This window comes from Colobus angolensis, unplaced genomic scaffold (assembly GCF_000951035.1).
Source record: "Colobus angolensis palliatus isolate OR3802 unplaced genomic scaffold, Cang.pa_1.0 Scaffold102, whole genome shotgun sequence".
Taxonomy (NCBI): domain Eukaryota; kingdom Metazoa; phylum Chordata; class Mammalia; order Primates; family Cercopithecidae; genus Colobus; species Colobus angolensis.
Genome location: NW_012111142.1, coordinates 6,085,327 through 6,110,108, shown reverse-complemented (window position 1 = coordinate 6,110,108; position 24,782 = coordinate 6,085,327). Strand labels below are relative to the sequence as shown.

At 42.0% G+C, this 24,782-nt stretch overlaps 1 protein-coding gene across 4 annotated transcripts in view; it reads left to right on the top strand.

Annotated features, from left to right (window-relative positions):
- The window catches only part of FGGY (FGGY carbohydrate kinase domain containing), a 441,241-nt gene that overhangs the window by 340,177 nt on the left and 76,282 nt on the right, over positions 1–24,782 (top strand). For all 4 annotated transcript variants that reach the window (XM_011941258.1, XM_011941249.1, XM_011941265.1 and 1 more), the window contains 2 exons: positions 2,564–2,684; positions 8,964–9,058. In XM_011941258.1, the coding sequence (XP_011796648.1) occupies positions 2,564–2,684; positions 8,964–9,058 (216 nt within the window). The remainder of the gene's footprint in view (positions 1–2,563; positions 2,685–8,963; positions 9,059–24,782) is intronic.

Here is a 24,782-nt window from a genome sequence, read left to right as displayed (position 1 = left end):
CAGGCTATCTGTCACAGCCCCTCTCGAGGGAGCGCCTCTTACTTGGATCATTTCTTTCCTTTTCCCAGGAAATGTGCTTTGTTTTATTCCTGTCTCAGGCCTGCTAATCGCATGCCCCTAAGTCCCTGGTTTTAGAAATATCAAAGATACCAGTTTTGCCTGACATTTCCATACAAATTAGGAGAGAGCTATTCTCCCATCCCATACAGACTGTATTGCTTAGTCAAATTATATATCTCCTAAGTGGGGATAACAATATGCAGGTTTCACATTTGCTTTAAGATTAGAGATGCTATTAAAGTGCATAGCAGAGTGCCTAGCATGTAGCTGATAACCAGAAGAACGCTCCTTGTGTGCACCTTTCGTGAGCTGGACACTCTTCTACAAGTTTTACCTTTGCTGCCTACAGCAGCAGCCTTATATGGTAGGTATTACTAGATTTCATCAAGCCTAAGACCACATTTTTAATTTTTTTGCATGTTGACATTTCTGACAATCTATAGAATTTTTAACTAAGTGAATATGATACTATTATTCCCATGGCAAAAAAAAAAAATGGCAATTGAGTTATAGAAAGGTTAAGGTATAAGAAATATGTGAAATGCCTAAATGCCAGCCTGGGTTTTTTGAATTCAAAACTCATGCTCTTAGCTACTACAGATTCATGCCGTTAGAGCAGACTGGGGTTGCCCAGAATCCACAGGCATCAAATGATCCATGGTGGACTTCAGGCATCTGTAGACCTCCTGAAATTATGTATAGTACTATTTTGTATGTGACTTTTTTTTTCTGGGGAGGTCAATAGGTTTTGGCATATTCTCAAGGAGATTCATGACCCCCCAAAAAGCTTAACAAAGAACATCTGGGAATGATCAGCCCTAGTTAGTATGTAGGATCTGGCCTCATATGGCACAACATGTTTGAATTTTTCTAAACGCACTACATCTGTGGATTGTTTTTGGAGGCCCAGGTTTTACCTAATCCATATTTTTACCAGATTCATGAATAGCTTCAACAAACCCTGAAGACCTCTGGGCTAGAACTGCTGTGTCTTTTGCTCCTGAACTGCCCCTGTCCCTCATGATTTATGCCAAAGCAATTAGTATTTCATGTCCTGTGGTTCCCAGATCACCCTCTGACCACTCCTGTTCCCAGGTTCCCCCATCCCCTGGGGTGACAGCTCCCTAGACAGCCTTGTCAAAGCAGGCTTCATTTACCCTTTACTCCCCACCGCCACAGGATGTGAGGTCAGGGCAGCATCCTGCTGACTTCCAAAACCCTATTCCTTACCTTGGCTAAACTCACTACATTCCTAGGTTTCAACCTGAACAATAACGTCACACTTTCACTAAAAAACAAGATATTGGCTCATGCCTTCTTCTTGGTGGCTACGCCATCTGTAGAGACACATTGGCCTCCCAGATCCTTGAGTTTCTTATCTCTTCTGACTTCTCTTCCCTCCCCTTTAGCAATTCACTCCCAGGTCTACACCTAGGACTTTAACATGTCCCCAAATTGCTCAATCTCTAAACATTTCAAAGACTCGCTACCCACCAAAAAAATCCTCTTCCTCTATTCTTTCTGGAGCTCCTTTCTCAAGCATCATCATGTGGCTGCCCCCTTAAGGCCACATCACAGTTCATCTTCTTGTTTTTAGTCCTTATCCCAAATAAATTTTGATTTTTGAACTCTAGTTTTTGAACTTTCAAGTAAATTAAGATTTTTCAGATGTTCAACTATCTTATCTAAAACTGAAGAATTCTACATTAAGATTCACTTCCATAACTCTAAGGCAATGTTCTCTTCTCAAACAATAACGGTTTTTACTGAGTTTAATGAACTTAGGAAGACAGGGATGAGGATAGTGTGTTTTAGGAAGATATTAACACACAAGGACTGAGACACAAGGCTGAATTGAAAATATGGTGAAGCCCTGAAACAACCTGGGAATGGATTTGGCTCAGAAGCCTGCTTTTAGAGAACCACTACCTGGTTTCAGGTAATAGCAAAGGTAATTTTAGCCTGCAGCCACCCTGAAGCCTTGGATATCACCTTCTTTATGCAATTAGAGGCTTCTTTCCATGATTCTGCTGCTGGATTTTTTGGTGCTTTTTCTAAGGAAAAAGCCTTTAGTTCCCATTTAGCAAAGGAAGACTGACCAAGATACCATTGACTCTGTTTCAGAGTAGTATTGCAGTCACTCCTAATACAGGGCCTGGGCTATAGTAGACACTCATTAAATATCTGTTTGAATGAACTATGTTACCATTAACTATGTTGACATTGTCAACTGTTTTTGTCAGTATTGTGTAACTACTGATAGAAGCAAACGGTGTAATTAAGAGGGTTTTGGAATCAGTGAGGCCCAAGTTGAAATTCCCACTCTGCGATTTAATTAATGGTGTGATCATAGACAACATAGTCTCTGTGAGTCTCAGCTTTCTGAGGTAGTGTATGTAAAGCTCTTAGTACAGTGTCTAGCACTCAGTAAACATTTAAGAAGTGTTCCCTAATGTTTACTTTTGCGACTATACTGATGCTATCTTCTGCTTCTCCTTTCAAGCTGGGGACTCGCTTCATTATAGAAGCCATGGAGGCAGCAGGGCACTCGATCAGTACTCTTTTCCTGTGTGGAGGCCTCAGCAAGAATCCCCTTTTTGTGCAAATGCATGCAGACATTACTGGTAAGTCTGGGAAGGAGGAGAGAAGGTCATTTTTGGCTTGGCAGCAAATGGGCATGGCCCAGTTCTGGGTGAGGTGAGATTAGGAGGATATATGTGGTATGCCAGATTATTAAAATAACCCTGAAGTCTTCATATTCAGGATGGAGAAAGTGACTTCTATGTATATCCAACCATTGAATAATAGTGAGAAATAACACAAGAGAAGTTGGCCAGGACTAGATCTTAATCCAAGCGTTTACACAACAGTTTTGAGTACCTCTTCTGATCCACATATTGTGGAGGATATTGAAGATATGAAGATTAATAAGGCATGATTCTTGCTCCCCACCACCCAGGAACTCAGGGTCTATTGAGGAAGGGAAACAGCAAACAGGCATATTAAAGGTAGTATGGCAAAAGCTCGGAGTGAGAAAAGTACAGAGTATCATGGAAACATAGTGAGGCACCTTGTCTGGTTTGGGACCTAATGGCAGCTCAGGGCATGTGGTCTGGAAGAAGTGATAAAAAAGCTGTCTTGAAGAAAGAATGCAGAGGCTGGATGCTGTAGGATCTGTGGGTCTGGTTGCAGACTGAAGTTGAGCCCTAAGACCCTGCGATCCTGTGATTCCTTCTCAGCTGATCAGAATCAGGGATCATGATAGAGGTGCAGGGAATCACAAATAATGGGCTGAGCTCTTTGTGATATCAGCAGACAGTGGAGGAGAAGGATCCTTATCAGAGCCCCTAGAACCCAAGGAAGGGGCCCCATTGGCAGGAGGCTTTCTCCAGGAGGTCCTCCAGGAGGACCAGGAGGCATCAGGTCCAGAGAGACAGAGGTCCAGGCCCCTTTTACTCCTTGCCCCTCTAGTGTCTCCTGGGGACTGGTGTTCTCTCCCAGGACCCATCCCTGGGTGGACAGGTACCACCAGGGCAGGGCAAGGTGAGGGAAAGTAGGGGAGGATTGTACCTGTCCCGTAGTCCCAACTCCAGCCTGATAAGAGCCCACTTGATCCTACCTACATTTATCATGATCCTTTGCTATCTGTCATCCCCTACTTTCTTACCTCTGACTTCTGGGCAGGTCAAAGTCCCTGCCCCATTATATCCTGTTCCCCCTCCAAGCCACACAGATTCCTACAGGCGAGAGCCTTGTCTAACACGATGGATATAACTGATCTCTGCACATCATGAGATGAAACTAAGTAAGTCATTTATTCCCAGCCTAGAGATAAGCAGCCTGAGGCACAAGTCTGAGGACAGTAAGAAAAGCATACAGTCTAAGGGCAGAACTATTGGGATGTGAAGTATAGAAAGTATTACCATTAACCAAGCCCCTACTATGTGTCAGTGTGAATCACACTGTAGACACTTAATCCTCCCATGCCACCAAAGGGTAGAAATTGGTGCCCCCATCTTACAGACAAGCAAGCTGATGGGTGGGTAGGTGAATTAAATCGGCTATCTAAAGTCAAACAGGCAGTACGAGGCAGGACCAATATTGTAACCATAGTGTGTCTGGGCCCACCGTCCCTTTATATTGTACTGCTGACCCAGGTTTCTCGACTTTTCTGCCAAGTTTTTAACCGTTTGATGGTGACCCCTCTTTCCTGAGGTGTCCAAAACCCTACAGAAGTGGGCCCTTCAAAGCAGAAGGAGGAAAGACATAAAAAAGAGCCCAGATTGCCTTATAATTGCCCTCAGGAGAAAAACCATAACATTTTATCTGAAAATCAGTTGGCTGGTTCAGGTAACTTTCAAGCTTAAAATTTCATCTGTGACATTCTAATTTCTAGCCTTTTTTTTTTTTTTTTTTTTTTTTTTTTTTGGTAGAGACAGGGTTTCACCATGTTGGCCAGGCTGGTCTTGAACTCCTGACCTCAAGTGATCCACCCGCCTTGGCCTCCCAAAGTGCTGGGATTACAGGCATGAGCTACCACGCCCGGCCCCAATTTCCAGCCTTCTGATAGCCAAAAAGCTTCCTATCTGGATGCGATGCAAGAGGAAAGATGAAAATCAGCTTTGGACAACACAGTACTCTAGAAAATGGGAAACAGGGCCTCCCAGAGCAGAACAGCTAGCTGTGAGTGACCCCAGTACTGACTCGGCACTGCAGCCCCGGACTTTGTGAAAATGGGTCATCTTCCAGGCCCTACATCGCTGGGCTGACTCAGAAGCATGGGGGGTGGGGGGGAGGGGGGAGTGCAGCGGCTTCACAGAAAGTTCTGCTTTGGAAACTGTTCTCCTCTAGGCTGTTGAATGAAAAGGCTGTTAATCGTTATTTGGATTCTGATTGAAACTGGACCCTTTGTCTCTAACTATGGACCAGTTACAGTTCCAAACAAAGGGACCTTTTCTTTAGCCTGGAATTCCTCTGCCTTTTAGAGCCTGTGACTGACAAGTGATGGCAAAGTGCATCTGCCTTTGAATGCTTTGGGTTCTGCTAAACTCATTAATGCATCAGATAAAATAGTTCACATTCCAGCCAAAGCTGCCCTCTTCCTCTCCTTCACCCAGCACTCAGAGAAAAGAACACATTTGCATTTGTCCCTGTAAAAGGCACGTACACAAGCAGCCAGTATAGACGTAGTGTCATTGGTGCCTTTAAACATTGTATTGCTCTAGTTTTCCTACAGAGACAGAGTTAGGGAGGACTGTTGACCTGGAACATGATTCTCAGAAATGCATGTGAAAAACACATTGGAATTTGGGAGATTTTTTTGGAGATAGTGTGGAACAGTGGAAAAAGCAGGAGATCAGCTCTGTGACTTTGGGCAAGTTACTTTACCTCTCTGAGTCTCAGTTCCCTCTTCTGAAACAAACAAACAAACAAACAACATTTTCATCTCCCTCATGTAGATCACTGCTGAGGAATAAATGCTCGCAAGTTTGTGAGCATCAAACTCTGTGCCTAGACCAAGTAGGTGATCAGTAAATGTTAGTTCTCTTGTTCCATCCAGGAAGCCCCGTGCCAAAAAGAAAGAGGGACATTTGAGGGAAAAAAAAAAGCAGGGTATGATTTTGAAAGTGAATCTTTGCCATGTTGAGAACAGCCTGCTCTGTACAAGCAGGGAGAGCAGGGCTTTGCCAGCTTGGGAAATGCTGTCTACATGAGGAGGAAGAACCTCCTTGTACCCCGGTCACTTGGTTAACTGTGGTTTCAAGAAAGACTTGGTATGTACTAAGTAATTGTAAGTTTCCTCCACTGACTTGGGACTAAATGTTCCTTCTTCTAAATTTTATTTTTTAGTACTGGTAGTTTCAGTAGGGATTTCCCTCTTCTGGTCTTACTCATTATTTTAATTATTTGTTCTTTCATTTATTCACTCAAAAGCATTCTCTGAGCACACCAGTGCGCCAAGCCCTGAGGTTGGCACAGGGATGCTAAGAAGAACAGTCATGTCCAGCCAAGAGGTTCTTTATAAAACACAGAAAAAGTGCCCTTGGTCTTATGACCAATATCCAGAGTGAGTAGAGTGCGGACCCAGAGGATAAGATGTGTCAGTGTCAGTCAGGTCCAGGCAGAGAACAGATACACCCTCCAATTAGGTTAACTGGAGAGAAGTTGAATAAAGAGTGTACAGAACTGTGGGCAGGGTGCTGGAAGCCCAGACAACCAAGAAGTACCTTGGGATACTAACAGTGTTTGCATCCCTGGGCTTGCAAGGGTGAGGGTAGGGAGCAGGCAATCTGAGCCTGATGGGATGTGTGAAGACGGCAGCCCAGCAGAAGCTTAGTCAACGATGTACCTAGAGGGCAGGGGCCCACAGCTGTGATCCCCACTGGCCAGTCTCCCAGGCACAGGGTAGGTGGAGGGAGGAAGGGAAGAGGTGGGATTGGTCTTAGAGGCAAATGGAAGCAGTGGGTTGATTTCACCCTGGGTAACAGGTGTGAGGAGAGACATCAGAAGTAAGGTAAACTTTAAGAATAACAACTAATGCTAATTTAGTGCTTTCTCTAAGCCAGACACCATTTCAAGAGCCTTATTATAATAACAATTTTAGTTCTCACAGCAACTCTGAGATAGGTGGAATTTTAACCCCATTTTTCAGATGAGAAAGCTGAGACACACAGGTTAGGTAACTTGCCTAGGATCACACAGCTAAGTCAGTGGGGAAGCCAGGATTCAAACTCTGGCAGTCTGGGTTCAGAGCACTTTGGGCAGCAACTTGAGAGCTGATAGGGGATTCACCAGGTTCACGTAGGTCTCTGGTTGGCAAGGGGAGGAGTCTGTGAGCAGTTCCTCCCTGCTCACAACTGGGGGCGCTTTTGGCAGGGTAGGAAGGCCTGGGAAGTAAATGGTGTTTGGAGGCACTGTCTTCAAAAATTCCCCAGGTCCATAGGGAAGGCTGGGTGGTCACAGTCGCACACCCATCTGTACCATTCCTAGGATTCTTCAAAGGCTTGTAGTGCTCTCTCCTGCTGGGGTCAGCACAGCCCTTCAGTGTGGCCTGGCATCTGTCCTTCCCCTCTGGATGGTTGATGGGAACCTTTACTGTCCCTTCCCCACTTATCCAGTTTTTAGCCCAGGTCTAGTATATGCAGAGAGGCTTCACTTGCCATCCACCTGAATTCTAACAGTAGCAGCCATCATTTCTCCAGGGCTTACTGTAGGCCAGGAAATGTGCTAAGCACCAACTATGTGCCCTCTCATTAAGCCTCACAACACACCTGTGTGGTACATCTTATGATCATTCCCATTTTGCATTTAGGGAAACCAAGGCTAAAAGAGTGTAAGTGACTTGCTGGACACAGAGCTAGTGGAACCAGGAAGCAAACTCAGGTCTGAGCTTCTCCCAGCATTCCCACCCGACACCATGTTGGCAGTGCCTTAAGCCCTGGCCCAGATGAGGGCTGGTATTTCTAAATTCTGTGGGGTGTCAGTGGGAATTTGGTCCCCTGCCCTCTTTCTCTGGGTAGCTGGAGGAAAGAATTGAGTGGGGAGGTAATGGGATGTAGAGAGAGTGCCTCAGGAAAATCTCAGACAACCTAGGAAAAGAAATTTAAGCTTTGGGAAAATAACTCTTACGGCTTGAGTACAAGAAGGTTTTATACCACAAGGGTACCTCTGTGAAGTTTGCTGCCATCTCCGGATGAGCAGACCAATCTATACATTATAGACCTAAGAATCCTAAATTATTTCTATTAATCTTAAACCTACCATGAACCCTCAACCTCTGGGCGTTAGCATACAGAGGGCTCCTCCCTGCCCAGTGGACCCCTGCTCACCCTTCAGATGCCTGTTTAAGCCTCATCTCCACTGTGATCTGTGAAGACCACTACCCCAGAAATGTGTTCCCTCATCATTCAGTCACTCACCGTGTGCTAGATACTGGTCTAAATGCCAGGGATTCAGCAGTAGACAAAACAGGGTCCCTCCCCTCTTGTAGCTTAAGTTCTTGCAGGGGAGACAGACATTAAACAAGTGAGTAAAATACAATGTTGGAAGGTGGGATGAAGCAGTTAAGGGGGTAAGAAGTATTGAGGGAAGTTGTAATTTTAAATTTTAAATCTGATGGCCGGGAAATGCTCAGTAGGAAGGTAATGTTTGCAGAAACACTTGAAGGAAGGGCCGGCAATTAGCATGTGGGCATCTAGGAGGAAGTGTTCCAGACAGGGAACAGCATGGGTGCTTCCGAAGCACACTCAGGAAGCAGCAAGGAGGCCAGGACTATGTGGCTGGAAGGAGAGAAGGAGGATATCAGAGGGGGAGAAGTGGGGCCAGATCTGGGAGGGAGGGCCCCTTGTCAGCCACTGTAAGGACTGTGGCATGTACCCTGAGAGAGGGGAGAAGCCCTGGAGGGATGAATCATACCCTGTCTTGCTACCTCCTTCCCTTAGCACATCTCAGTTAAAGAACCAACCCCCTGGTTGGAGAAAGAGTAGCCTTCCTCTCTCTCATCCATCTCTCTCTGAAACCTGAATAGCAGGGCACAGTGCGATTCATCTCAGTATTCCCTAGGCCAGCAAAGCACTTAATAAACATCTGTGGATCTGAACTTGAATCAAATGGCAGGTAGCAGCTTGCAGAAGCCTGAAAAACCTGGGCACTGAGGTCTCATGAGTTGATATATATGGTGTTGGCTCCCTTGGGCCCTTGGCTACTGCACCAGCAGGCACAGGCAGTGAAATCTTTTAGAACCAAATAATCCCAAGGAACAAGGAAGGGAGGACTGTGGGGAGTCGGGAGGGAGGTCTGCTGCTGCCCTGATGTCAGGTGTTTTTGCCACTGTGGCTGCTTGCTGGCTCCTCATACTCCCCTGGCTCTGCTCCCTAACCAAGGTGTGGCCTTGTCCTGCGCAGGCATGCCTGTGGTCCTGTCGCAAGAGGTGGAGTCTGTTCTTGTGGGTGCTGCTATTCTGGGTGCCTGTGCCTCAGGGGATTTCGCTTCTGTACAGGTATGTGAAGACCAGGGGGTGGGCTGTGGCTCCTCCCCTGTCTGAGGCCAACCTTCCTCTTGACAGCAGCTCGCATTTTACAAAACACACACAGGATATAATTAAGAAATGATAGGTTCCAGCCAGGGAAAGCACAAACACTTCTAGCTTCAGACATATTTATTGCAGTTTTCATTTGACTTGGCCTCAGTTCGTGTTGGTCGTTCTGTTTTTCAGTTGTTTTTGTTTTTTATTTCTTCTTTAAAATACCTTTTAAATTATTCCTTTTAAATTTCCCCTTGACCACTTTTCTTTGAGCACATGAAACAGGTAAGCCTCAAAACCTCAGTTTTTCGTGTGTATTTCAGATTTTTAAAAGCTTATGGCAATCCCACCATTTTCCAAATACGTTTAAGGCCTCTATCAGCAAGAGACACAAATGACAATGTTAGTATTAAATAAAAAAGGAATTAAAAGGGAAAATAAGGACAAAGATATAGGAAGAAGGAAACAATTTGGTGGCTGTGATTAAACACATAATTTGGCTCTGAGCTTCCTGGCAGCCAAGACAAAAAAGAACACATGATAAATTGCATAATTCTTATTTTCAAAAAGAGGAAACATACTAGTTTCTGGTGAGAGGCAGAACTTTCCCTCCTACCAAATTGCGAAAGACTTTGCACACATGGGGCTTTGTGGAGAGGTTTTGAGTGCTAAAATAATACAAGATAAAGAACGAATGTGGTGTGGAGGCTAGGAGCATACAGGCTCTGGCATTAGACCACCTGGGCTCAAATCCTGGCTTGACTACCTGCCAGCTCTTGTGGCCTAAACACTCTTCTCTGTACCTCCACTTCTTTATCTGTAATAGTAATTAACAGTACATCGTGAGTTCTTTCTGTGTGTCAAGCATGCTCATTTAGTCCCTGCAACAACTCTATTATCCCCATTTTATGGTGGAGGAACCTGAGGCATAAAGTAGTTAAATAACTCAGCCTAAATGAAACGGCGAGTAAATGCCAGAATCAAGAAGTCTAGCTCCTACTTCTCAACTGAATGTTTAAGAGATATTTGTTCAGCTAAGCAGCAGAGTGTCCAAATGACTTGCTCATGCTCTCAAGGTTAGGACTACAAGCCAAATAACTAGTAGCTCCGTAATTAGAGTTTCATTTATTGTGAACCTCTTAATGTGCCAGATACTGTGCTAGGTGCTTTTTGCATAATCTTCCTAATACCTATAACAATGCTTCATGAACCACAGAGATTGGGCAATAGAGATCCAGAAAGCTTACAAAACTTAAGGGTACACTGTTAGGAACAGATAGATGTAAAACTGTGATGTTGTTTGTACTGCATTTTGGAAAATGTGCTACACTACACACTATCCAAGCCTCTGAAACTAATGACTGTGAAATCTCCCTCACAAGGAATTAAATCCATTCATGAATTCTTGTGGGTTCTGAGTGAATCTTTAAACAAAGATGGTATAGTTTAATTCTTGACTTTTTCTGGATAGTCTCGTCCTTTCTCAAAAATAGCACATGGAGATATTTGTTGTTGAAATATCAATAAATGGTCAATTATCATTTTAATGTATCAGTTGACGGAGATGTTCTCACAATTAGATATCTTACCCTTCCTGTGACAAATTATAAAAGTTAAAACAGGAGGGATGCTTACTAAGGTTCTACAGAGGTTACCCTGTGTTGTGAACTGAATATTTGTATTCCTGCAAAATTTGCCCTGACCCTCAATGTGATGGTATATGGAGGTGGGTCTTTGGGAGATAATTAGGGTTAGATGAAATCATGAAGGCAGGAGCCTAGTCTCATGGGTTATGAAGGTCTGATGGGCCCTTATACAAAGACACCAGAGAGCTTCCTTGTTCTCTCTGCCATGTGAAGACACAGCAAGAAGTCCATTTCTACAAGCCAAAAGAGGGCTCCCACCAGACCCTGACCTTGCTGGCACCCTGATCTCAGACTTTGAGCCTCCAGAACTGTTAGAAGATAGATTTCAGTTGTTTAAGTACCCGGTCTATGGCATTTCGTTATAGTAGCCTGAGATAAGACACCTCATTTAATCTTGACAGTCATCCTGCTTGCAGGATGCATGTTTTTATCCTTCCGTGATAGGAAACCAAGTTTCAGAGATGTTTGAAGTTATTTGTCCAAGGCTACACAGAAAGGGTAGAAGCAGAATTGAAATGAAGTTCTCTCTGGGTCTGTATCTTATCCTGATTGTCATTCTTTTTCTAATGTGTTCGATTGTTTTTTCTTTAAAAATGTTTTCTGCCTTCTTAAGTGTTCAGTGGTGTATTTTCTGAAAAGAAATGCCATAGGTCACAAATCAGGAGATAGTCTGTAGCTCAAACAAGGAATAGCATGTCAAGATGAGGCTGCTATACCAGGTGCTTCATACCATGACTTATGGCTTCGTTGATATCTTATTCAAAACCGGGATTTCCAGCTCCAAAGGAATTCCACTCACATCTTCCCCTAATTGGAAGCTGAGCTTAATTCCACACTGACATCTTGGCTACGTGAGATTTGCTGTTAGTCTTCTGGAATAGAATCTAAGATATGGTAGATCAGATTTGGAACTGATGACTTGAGTAGCAGCTGCAAGGCTCACAGTGTTGTAAAGACAAGCTCATGTCTCCTGTTCAACCCAAGGATGTGTGTGCCTGTCCTGATCGTTTTCAGGAGACACAATCTAGTGTCCCCCCAGCTGAGAGAGGCCTGAGGTTTTATCTGTCATCACTTACCTGACAGAATCCCCATGGTCTGGAGTTTTGTGCTTGCTTTACTATCCTCAGACAATGTCATTTGTTCTCTCTGGGTACTTGTTTTATTTGTCTGTTTTATGTATTTTTTTTTTTAATATTTGAATAAGAATTGCCACCCATATGGGACTATTGAGATAAAGAGCCTTTGAAAGTTCCAGTGACCTCTCAGGTGTAATCAATGTCATTAGAATGATAAAATGTTTGGAACTGCTTTGAAAATGAAAATGTGTGTAGACTTAGCATCATTTGCTCCACTCCAAAGAAGAGGGGCCAACCTTTGTGCCCCAGGTCTGGGGACCAGCTCCAGATTCTGGCAAGGTGAGGCAAAACTGAATTGCTTTCTTTCTGTGATTCATATTTTCAACCTGAACTTCAATACAGTCTTTTCTTTGAACTTCAGAGACCTTGGCTTGGTTTGCAGGGTGCCTGCCTTTCCTTCCTTAAGAAAGTTGAGCAATTCCTGCCAGCACCTCAACTATTCCAGCAAGTCAGATGTTTTATCTTCTCATGGACCACACATCTGTTGGTTAGATGGAGGATTTCACTTCTTATCTAGATAGGCCGATTTTGGTAGACTCAGCCAGAGTCACCTCCTTCAGATGCTGGGAAGGCTGGGAAGAATCCAGAGGACCCAGACAGCAGAGGTAGGGAAAAGTTTTATATGCTTGAGGAGACAAGGTTTCCGAATTTCATAGGCCCCTGAATGGATGATTTTCAGCCAGGGGTGGAGTCCTATACCTTTCTTGGGTGATATCAATGGATCCACAGCTGTAGATTTTGCTTATAGCTATTGTAGACTCTGTGTATCTCAATTCTGGGAGAATTTTATCAGGGAAAGGGAGACTGGATGGAATTTTCTGGTGGGGCCTTAATGAAAGATTGGCCAACAACAAGATCTAATGATATTGCAAATTTTGAAACATGCTGACAATTCCTAGCTTCCTTGTTCTGTTCTTTTATCCATTCAGATTCTCCTTCTCTTAGTTTGTCTCTGTCTCTCTTTCCCTGTCCTTTCCTGCTTTCTCTCCCTTTAGACATCTAAAGTCTTCTTACTATTTCTTCGTCAAATTCGGATCTCACAAAGGAGACTGATATACCCATTTGTTCATTCTAAAGAATACAATGGATGCAGCTGGAAACCATCATTCTTAGCAAACTATCACAAGAACAGAAAACCAAACACCGCATGTTCTCACTCATAGGTGGGAACTGAACAATGACATCACTTGGACTCGGGAAGGGGAACATCACACATCGGGGCCTATCATGGCGGGGGAGGGGGGAGGGATTGCATTGGGAGTTATACCTGATATAAATGACGAATTGATGGGGGCTGACGAGTTGATGGGTGCAGCACACCAACACGGCACAAGTATACATATGTAACAAACCTGCACGTTATGCACATGTACCCTAGAACTTAATGTATAATAAAATAAAAAAAAAAAGAATACAATGACTAATACTATCTTAAAGAGCTACCCCTCTTTAGAAAGGGTGTTTTCCTTTTAGTAGTTTTCAAAACTGTGTCTTTACTGAAGAGTACAATCTCCTTGAGGACAAATATTCTCGAAGGCAAATCATGATCACCTTTATATCTGCAGTTTAATGAATAATATGGAATCAAGCCACAGATATGCTGCTCTTACGGTAAAAGTTTAGCTATTGAATAGGTGGGAGGGAAGTCCACTTCCCCTCCCTTTACCCTTAGGAATGTGGAATCCCTGTAGTCTTGACCTCTGTGACCTTTCTACTTGATCCCTCCCCCATCATCAGTAGAGTACAAAATGATCCTCTATAATTCTGAATATCTTGGAAAACAAAGAATTATAACTAGAAGCTGAGAGTGTTCCATAACACTTCTCTAGGCTCCCAGGTCCTGGAAAATCAACATACTGGAAAAAAACTAAGTTTATGAAATATCACTATGCTTACACTTTCTAAGCACAGACAGTTAAAAGATTCTAAGAAATACAAGGACAAATAAATAAAACAAGAAGCAGTTTCAAGTCGTTGTGAGAGAAAACCCAATCAAATGGCAAAGAGACGGCAACATGAAATGACCCTCCACTTTCTGTTTTCTTCAGGCCCCCTGCAGATGTCATTAACTTTCTGTAATTTCTTATCTTCAGGGGCAGTTTTTATTCAAGTCTTTTTAGACAAAACAAGCTTTAATTCCAGCAGTGCTATTTGTTTTGAACCACTACGCCTCACCCTTGAAAAAAAGGAGCGGAGGAAGCATCTGAAGCAAAAATCAGTAAAAGGAGACAGTGACAAGAGATCAAAATGCATTCAGCAGTCAGTTTAAGGGGAGTACCAGTGTAAAGAAAATAAGCCCTTGGAGTCAGCCAATTAATCACAGACCTTCCTTCCTCCCACTGTATGAGCGTTGCCACCCCTGTAAATCACTGACTCCATGCACTCCCACCATCAACTTTCCCTGTCACGTTCCAGACAGACTCCTGTGTCTTCAAGACCAATACATATAAGTGGCCAGTTGAGAGCTGTGATTACTCACCCTTTCTGTAATGTGTGCCCACAAGATAAACCATCCATGCTGACCGCAGTGGTCGGTCTACCCTTGAGGTCAGTCCTTGCAAACAACCTCATTGCTTAGCTGAAACCTCTCCTTCTGTTCTTTTTCATGAAATTCATTTCATTTAGAGCCAGTTATACTTATCACCTGTTCTGCATTTCAGAGCCTATGATTTTTGCACACAACATGTCTCCCATTCTGTTTTATTTAGTAAGAGTCAACTTTCTGTGATTTTTTTTTAGCTCTATTTGGCTTTCTGTCACCATAAATACCAGTTTTGCTATTTGCAAAATAAAGCAGATTATCATTATCTTAGTTTCCAGAGGTTAGGAAAAACTGAAATACTGTAGATGTTCAGAAGTATGAAACCATCCCATTTCTTAGTGCATTCAATTTAATTTACTTGCACTTTTTTTCTTTTTCTGGAATACTAACATTTCATGTTCATTGGGGACAAAAATAAGAAAATGTAATTAAGGTGAAAGAAAACATGAAAACATTTATCTTGTTATCCTAAAATAACCTATTTTAAATTATTTACTTATTAACTATTTAATATTATGGTTTCTGTTCTCTTAGTCTTTTTGTACATATTTTTAAATCATTTTATAGTTTTAAATTACAAAACGTATTATACAATGCATAAAGTTTTATCTTTATAGACTTTTTTCCTATACTCAAAAATATGTAGTAAACTTCTTTATTTATCATTTTTGTAGGCTGCATAATTTTCTACCTGGTAGAATATATTATAGCTTATTTCACCAGTCCTCCAGACTTGAATATTTAGGTTTTCTCCATTGTTTTAAAGAATGCTGCAACTGACATCTCTGTAACTTAAATGTTTGCACACATCCTAAATTATCTCTGTAAAATAAAATTAGAGGCATATAATTGTTCCAGCAAAAAGTGTGCCCAACATTTAGGGTTCTGATACATAGTAATAATTTATACTCCCATCAGTTGGGTCTGAAAACTCAGGGTTTACATTTCTTGTATATAAGGAATCTCTTGCCATGGATTTTAGTTCCATTTTAGTTCTATTTAGCTTTCATCCCCAAGCCTCTTATAATCCTACTTATTTCACATATGGTCCTGATATTATCAGCTTTTTTTTTTTTTTTTTTAGTAGCCTTTTGCCCTTTGCTGCTTAAGCATGTGTTTCTGGATGAGATTCTGATTCCTAATTAAATAGATTCAGATTACTGATTGAATTTTCTGAGTATCCTGTCCCATATGTCAATGTCCCTTAGAAAGTCAACAGAAAACTTTGGAATGGCATAATAATTAATCATTGAAAGAAGAATTCAATTAAGAATATGAAGTTGGACCTAACATTCATTATCCTTTTTGCCACACCTGGTTAACAATACATTTTTTTTTTAAGAGTTTTCTCGACCCCTCTGGGAAAAAAAAAAAAATAGAATAAAAAATAGATCAGGTTCTGATTAATTATAAAACCTCTGGTTCCAATCCAGTTTGCAGAATGATACCATGGATATAAAAGTCAAAACATTAGCTGAAAATTGTAATTTTTTAATGAAATTATTTCAAAATAAGATACATATCATTTGACTCTCCTGTTCCTTACAGAGTGATCCAAGAACAGGACCTGTTACTTTCCATCTATTGTCATTCATAAACTCCTTGAAGCAACCCGTTGGTTGGTAGCAGCAACCTTTGTGCAGATGAGGACTCTGAAGCACAGAAATGTTGTATAACTTGTTTAATACAAAGCTCATGCTCTTTGTATTCCATCAGACCATATCCTATAAATACATATACATTGCTAGGGAAGTACACGATGGCAACTCAGACACCTCTCACAAGGTGGTATGGTTTATAAAAAATAGCATTACACATTTGTCATCATTCCTTGGTTGAGTGGCCCACACAGAAATAAAAATAAGCAGGGTGCCCTGTTTGGTATGGAAATATTCTAATTCATTTCCCCAGAGAATGACCATACTCACCAGTATTATTTAGCTCTACTTATTTGCTTTTAATCATAATATATGCCTGTTTACTTTTTATAGACATAAAAAGGTAGATTTAAAAAATGCCCTTTAGGTAGATATAAAAAGCACTTTAATTAAGAACATGAATTAAAAGATACGTCAATAATGAAGTACAATAGATTAAGGAGTATTTTAATAGACTAAAATAACTTGAATTAAAAGATACTTAAATGCTGTTATTAACACAAAGATTTAGGCTAATAAAACGTATTTTCCCAAATATATCTGTCACCTCCCCCCTACAATTTTTATTCAGGAATGTAAGAATTGGGCTTTTTTTTTTTTTTTTAAGAATTGGGCTTTTATAAAAGCAACCAATGGCTAAACATCTACTAAGTTCTTAGAAACTTTGAAGGATTACAGAACTCTCTTTCTATAATAAGATTTACCTGTTTGACTTGATTTTGTTAAATATGGCACTTCATACTGGTGTAAACCTAAACAAAAATGTGTAAGATTTATCTCATAGAAGTGCCTGTAAGTAATTAATTCCTCACTCTAATTACTATTTATGCCTTTACTTTTTATTATAAATGTTCTTTTTGGAATAAACTAGAAATAGGTTTTTTTTTCTTTACACTAAAATAACTGATGAATAGCAATGAAATCCTTGCTGTATAATATTCAACACAGTAAATTAAGCTATAGATTCAAATGAGAGATCAGAAAAGACAAGGCTTTTAGTTAAATCAGTAATATTCTGTGATTGCAAAAATTGCCTTGAAAAATACACACACACACACACACACACACACACACACATACACACATACATACTACTAGAAAAAGTTTGAGATTCTATTCAGAGTGTGGAAGGTACAGTGTCTTAAAATAGTTTCAGTTGCAGCATTTAGGCAAATGATCAAGAATATGCAGAAGAAAACAAAAGAAATCATAATTACAGTTTCCTAACAGAGGTATTTGATCCTCTGCAGTGAATAGTAAAAAACTAGCATGCGCTAGGATCAGAATCTTGAGTAGCATGTATTTAATTGTATGCATTTCAAAGAAATATGAACATTTTAAAAAGTTATACCATATTAAAAGTTGTATAGCTCACACCTGTAATCCCAGCACTTTGGGAGGTTGAGGGGGGCAGATCACGAGGTCAGGAGATCAAGACCATCCTGGCTAACACGGTGAAACCCCATCTCTACTAAAAATACGAAAAAAAAAATTAGCTGGGTGTGGTGGCAGGCACCTGTAGTCCCAGCTACTCAGGAGGCTGAGGCAGGAGAATGGCCTGAACCCAGGAGGTGGAGCTTGCAGTGAGCAGAGATCGTGCCACTGCACTCCAGCCTGGGCGACAGAGCGAGACTCCATCTCAAAAAAAAAAAAAAGTTGTATATAAAGACATTTTCTATAATATTATAATAATTTTACAAATGAGGAAACAGGATTAGAGAGAGTAAGTGAGTTACCAAAGCCAATGGCTAGAAAGTGAGAGAGCCAGAATCCAAGTACTAACCTGAGATTCCCAAACCAAGGACTGTTCAGCTCAGCCACAACTGGAAATGGACTCTTATGGGGGTAAGTGATTACCATTATTTTAAAAACTAGTATCAGAAATAGATGACAAGAATTTAAATGTATATCAAAATATCCCTTTGGTAAATGTTGGTGTCCTCACAGGTAAACAGAGGGCACCCTCAAATTAGAGTAATTTGAGAGTGTTTAAAAGAGGGACTGTTTACAAAATTGCAGTCATAGAGACAGAGAAATCACTGGGAGAATGTGACCCTGGGGTTTGTAACAGCTGGGCCTGTAGAGGTGAGCGAACAGTGCAGTTACTGGAAGCCCAGAACAGAGGGCTGTGTGGAGACTGCACAGTGACCCTGGAAGAAAAGGGCTGCACTGTTAACCCTATTCTCCCTCTATTCTCCCTCTCTCTAATCTCATGCCAGCCTTACCATTGGCTGGAATCAGAGTCAGCGAGCAAGGGAACCTGTTGATGTATTCTGTATAAGGCCACATCTCTAAGCTCAGAGGAGGGTGGGAAGAGATCTTCAGAAGCCCTGGGAGATATTCAACTGAGTCACCCAGTTTGGACTACTCAGAGTGGTCTGCAGGCTAGAGGGCAGTCTCTAAATGCTTAGTTCAGGTTTGCTGTGAAACAAGGAACTTGCATCAGAATGTAAATCAATTATGTCACCAAGTGTACTGTTTAGTTCAGCTGTCATTTTATTCATAGCAGGATGTTCGCAATTAAGGAATAGGTGTGCTGGCTTACATCCTGGGGCAAACTCCTTTCACCATTACAGACGGGCCCTTTGAATAGCACTGAACTAGAATCCTTGCCCTGTAGGTAATGATAAAAACACTGGAATCCCTTTCCTTGCTTTGATTTTCCTACCTTACATTCTGCTAAAGAGAAGAAAACAAGTATTTGTCTGTACCTATCCTGAGCCTGGCACTGTGCTAAGGTACTTTAGATGACATTTAATTCTTGCAAGTTAGATTATTCACTTCATCTTTACAGACAAGAAACAGGCCCAGAAAGTTTAAGTAATGTGCCTGTGGTCTAACAGCTAGCAAGTGACAGAGCCAGCACTCAAATCCAGATCTGACTCCAAAGCCCATGCCTCTCACAGTTTGTAGGCTATCCCAGGACTGTGCTTAAAATTATCTGACATTAACACCAAGAAATAAAGCAGCGTTGTTGGAGGATTGCCTTATATGGAGACCTGTGACTATGTTCTGTATACATATGCTATTCATGATTCCTGGGAATAGATGCAACCCAGCTCCCCCCAAATCAGATAGCACTGTTTGTGAATACGATGTTACTCCATGTTATAAGGCCTTGCCCAACCCAGCCAGCCAGGTCAGAGATGAATTCAGTTTGTTTCTAAGTGGCTGTTGTCTGTTGCCATCTCTTTTTAAACCTGGGAGGTCGAGAAGAAGATAGGGAGAAAGAATTCATGAGAGGGATGCATTTCCTTAGAAATGTTATTAATTGGCTGGGCAAAACAAAAGAAGGAAATAACATAGCTGCTCCTTACTAAGTAAAGGCATCTTCTTCCCTTATCTCATTAAAAATTAAAAGCACTCTTGGTTAAGTAGGGCAAATTAGTAATTAAGTGCTATATAATGAACTTGTATAAACAGAATATTGAAGGGGAAGCCAAATTAATCACTCCGCTGGCTTGTTTTTGCCCCCATTAATGCACCTTTTACTCAGGTCCTTCCTGTGATACCAGGATGCATTTTCTGCTCTCCTCCGCTGCTGGAGATTGGATGGGCTGTGATAGCCTGGCTGACAGATGACAGTGGACTAGATCTGGAAAAGTCGTGTGTGGGGGCCTCAATTCAAAGTAGGTGATGAGGATGGCTGTTTCATTTTTTAAGCCAAGGCTCATCAGTACAAGCCTACATGTGACAGGAACACCCTTAGACAGTAGCAGGACAAGGAAGAATTAGACACAATGTCAGTACCGAAGGAATTCCCAGTCTACTGGTTGGGGGAGGTTGGACACAGATGAATACAATTATGAAAAAGTCTAAGGTAATGGCAAAGACTATTTGCTTGGGCTCAAATCTTGGCTCTGCCACTTACCTTGGGTGAGTTACTTAGTTTCTGTGTGTCTCAGAGGCCTCACCTGTAAAAGATAACTGTAGAGATATATTATCTTGTAACTCATTTTGTAAGGACTAAACATGTTACTGCATATAAAGCAAAATAGTCTTGTTAATGTTGGCTATTCTTTAAGTTGCAATTACTCTGCAATGGAATGGTGGAGCATTTGAGGAGTGACTTCCACTGTCTTAAGAGGGCTGGGAAAGTCTTCCAGAGGAGGCAGCCTTTGGCTGATGATGGAGCTAGAACTCAGGGCACCATGGGAGCCCCCAGGCCTATGCTCTTCATCTTTGCAGCAAAGTGCCTCCTCTGAAAGCAGAAGAAAGAGCTTGGGCCTCAACCCGGGACAAATACCTCTCCATTTCAGCTCAACATAGTAAATATTAGTAATGACGGCTGGATTCTCAGTCTTAACGATATTTTAGCAACTACCTGCCAAGTGTGTGGGGTAAGGAATAGGAAGAGTAAGTGAGCTGAGTCCATCACAGGCAGGGTAAGAGGAAATCAAATGCAGCAGCAGAAAGTAGCCCTCTAAGTCACCTTGCTGAACCTCACGGTGATGGCATCTCCTCGGCTTGCTAGCTGTATGAACACACCTGGCTGTGCAAGCTACTTAATTTCTCTGAGCTCAGTTGCATATTAACTTACCCCATTGAGTTTCTGCAAAGATTCTGTGAATGAAAGCACATTTAACACAATGCCTGTTCAGCAGAAAAGTACTATTATCATTCCCTGTGTTCATTTGATCTTCACCACAACCCTATGAGGTAGGTGGTATCATTGTGCCACTCTATTAAGCAAGAAATTCAGGCACCAAGCTATTGAAAAGCTCACCTAAGATCACCTAGACGGTTAGTGGCTGAACGATGGTTTAAACTCAAGTGGGCTGGCTCCAGCCCTGCCCTCTGCATATTCCCCACAGCCCTGTGCTTTGGAGGGCACCTATAGTAACATTTACATGTCACATGCTAGAAATAGGATAGATGCTTCTCGAGGATGTCCAGACCTCTCACTCACTATTGAGGAAGAAGTTCTTTCCTTCTGCTTGAGGGAATGGTGGGGCAGAGCCTACAGCTATGGTGACCCTTTGACAGGTGGGGCAGGTAGAGCAGGCGCAAGTGACTCACCAGAGAGCATTAGCCCTAGGATGCAGTAGGAATGCAGCTGTTGCACTGATCTTGGCAGTTTTGCTTAGCAAACAGAACAATGTATTTGTCATTCATACTCTGCTTCCATAAAGGATTTAAGAAAGTGTACAATAGGTGGCTAAATAGGTTACTGGAATAAAACTCACAAGTTAGAAACAATGTAAAAAGAGGAAAATACACACACACACACACACACACACACACACACACACACACAAAACATGGGACGATACCAGCAAAGGACAAAGTGATTTGATTCTGTATCAGGTAGGAGAAAAGTACTAGAAAAGTATGAATACTAATATTTGTACTCAAAGTACTACCAAAAGGATGTTGAAAATCAGATTGTTTAACTCTAGATTGGTGAGTGCCACACCAAATATCTATGGGACAGATCTGGCTTATCTATGGTCTCTGACCTGGACTAGGCAGTTATTATGATGTTTTTAATGAGGTCTCACTCTGTTGCCCAGGCTGGAGTGCAGTGACATAATCACGGCTCACAGCAGCCTCAAACACCTGTTCAAGCAATCCCCTGGGGGTTATTTTGACTAAACTCCACACAAGGCAAAACTGGGAAATATGTGAAGTCATGTGGAGTCAAAGAAGTATACCAATTCTTTAAAAGAGAGCACGTTTTTCCCTATACCAAATTCTAAAATACTTATTTCTTTAAAAAGGAACTTAGAAATCATTCCATGGAACTCTTATAGAAGAAGGCAGAATTCATTATATACCACCTTGCTGAGAGCCCAGATCATGACACTGAAACCTGACTTTGGGTCTAGATAGCTTTTTGGAGATGTCACTTGACGACTCAGGGATACCAAGAATACCCAGTTTGGTAGATAGATAGCATGTCCCTTCACCTTTTTCCATGAATATTCTTTCCCTTAGCCAGCTTTGCAAACCAAGTTGTGTTACTGACCTAGGAGTGTCTCATAGGACCTCAGTAGTAAAGCTTTGTACCAGCCTGGCATCAGAGAAGTGCTAAAATGAAGCACCCATCAATCGAGAAGGGCAACAGATGTTGAAGCATATCAAATGACGGTAAACAGCAAGCCCACAGAGACTGCTGAACTTGGCATCCTCGTAGCAAAAATACCCTGGTGCCTTTAAGAGAGAACGCTGTGGACTTTTATAAACCACATTAAGTGATGTATTTTTTTCTCCATTTGGACAATTGCTACCCTATGAAATATTTTCCCTGAAAGATGGTCTGCTCTCCTCTATTTTTTTTTAATCTCTACTTTTTTAAGGGCAAACTTAATGCTCACAGAGTGTTCTAGGCTCTCAGCCCTGGATATAGGTCTCCAGTAATTGAGAGGAGTTTCATGTTCAGCTTATCTAGTACCCTCTCTTTTACTATTAGCAGTGTGATTCATATTATGAGTAATAAATCGGGCCATATTTCAGTCCTGTAGCTGTGCACTAAATTAGACCCTTTACCTCTATAAGCCTGCTTACTTATTTGTATAAAAATAAGACTATTAAGAGCACATACCTCATGCAATTGTGAAAATTAAATGAGATGATATGTAGAAAGTATTTGGCACAGTTACTGGTATGAATAAACTCTCAATGAGAGGTATACAAAATTATAGTAATATTTATGATGATAACTATCATTACTATTAGCTGACTATAAATCACATGCTGTATTAATGCTTTACATACATTACCGAAAGATGGCTGGGCTGGTCCTTTGCCTGTTTGCTCTCGGAGAGTGCTCCTTCCCCTGCTCTGCTGTGTATTACACTTCCTAGGCTCCCTTGCACCTGTCCTCTGGGCAGGCTTGGTCAATGGTAGATACTGGTGGGAGAATGACTGATGTGCAGGCAGAAGTCAGGTCTTTTCTCCCATTCACTACAGCAGCAGCTGCATCTTCTATCTGATTCCAGCTCCCAGCCTTTCTCAGGTCCCTGTTCTGGCCACTCAGCTTTTCTTTGGTTTCTTTTCCCTGCTCCTGGCTCTGGTCACACCACTGCCTCCTGTCATCCCTTGATTCCTAAGAGGGGTAGCATCTGTCTGCTGTTGGTAACCCCTCTGTGGCTTCAACAACCTGTTTGGCTTCTAGTTTTCTTCCATCACCAATGAAACTAATTTCCTTTTTTTTTTTTTATTTTTTTTTATTTTTTGAGACACAGTCTCACTCTGTTGCCCAGGCTGGAGTGCAGTGGCGCCATCTCGGCTCACTGCAAGCTCTGCCTGCCGGGTTCACACCATTGTCCTGCCTCAGCCTCCTGAGTAGCTGGGACTACAGGCGCCCGCCACCATGCCTGGCTAATTTTTTGTATTTTTTTTTTTAGTAGAGATGGGGTTTCACCATGTTAGCCAGGGTTGTCTCGATCTCCTGACCTCGTGATCCACCCGCCTTGGCCTCCCAAAGTGCTGGGATTATAGGTGTGAGCCACCGCATCCAGCTGAAACTAATTTCTTGTATTTAATTCCTCCTGTTCAAAGACCTAGAGTAGCTTCAGCTACCCTGACTGGACTCTGACTGATATTGTTGCTTTTAAATACTAAACGAAAAGGTAGTCCTTATACAGAATTCACTTCTCGTCCTCTCCATGTTCGAATGAGCCAAGCCAACTGGCGAAGGGATGGCCGGTTATCACGGAGAGAAATTCACTTTGACTAAAGCCCAAAAGACAATCAATTGACCTAAGCATCTTTGATGAATACTGCCTATACACCCAACTGAGTTTGGCATTGAGGCCAGAGCCTCAGGTAGCTTATCCCCTCTCTGAGGAGACAAGACTAGACTCCAAGTCATAGCCAAGCGCAGTACAAGATAGTGTCTAGTAAGAAGGAGTAGGAACACCTCTTTCTTGAGCCAGAGCCCTGGACCATTCACTATTCTAGGTAAGTCACTACAATAGGTATGTGATTATTCTCATATGCCAAATGAGGAAATGGAGGCTCAGAGAGGGCAAGAGATTTGCCCAAAGTCACATTGCTATTAAGTAGTGGTCATTTTTTCTTTTTTTTTTGAGACGGAGTCTTGCTCTGCCACTCAGGCTGGAGTGCAGTGGCCAGATCTCAGCTCACTGCAAGCTCTGCCTCCCGGGTTTACGCCATTCTCCTGCCTCAGCCTCCCCAGTAGCTGGGACTACAGGCGCCCGCCTCGTCGCCCGGCTAGTTTTTTATATTTTTTAGTAGAGACAGGGTTTCACCGTATTAACCAGGATGGTCTTGATCTCCTGACCTCGTGATCCGCCCGTCTCGGCCTCCCAAAGTGCTAGGATTACAGGCTTGAGCCACCGCGCCCGGCCTTAAGTAGTGGTCTTAGCAACTTAAGTCTGTATGTCCTAGAACCTATGTTTTTTGGACTCACATCTCTTCCTCAAAGTTTTCTAAGCTTTTTGTCAGTTTCAAAGCAGATAGTAAGAAAACTGCATACATAATTCATATTGCCCTGGTCTTGTAGAAATGACCTTACAGAAACAATATTCAGCCTTATTCACCTAATTCTCAGAACAGGTTTATGTGGAAAGTTTATTGTGTTCATTTTTTACAGATGAGAAAGCAGAATCAAAAAAGTAAAGGAACTTACCCAAGGTCACACCAAACGTTCATATTCAACCTGGAATTTGCAGGTTTTTCTGTCCCCAAGCACATGCTCTTTCCACTTGGGGACATCTAACAACTGGACCATATGTAGTATAGGACCAAGTG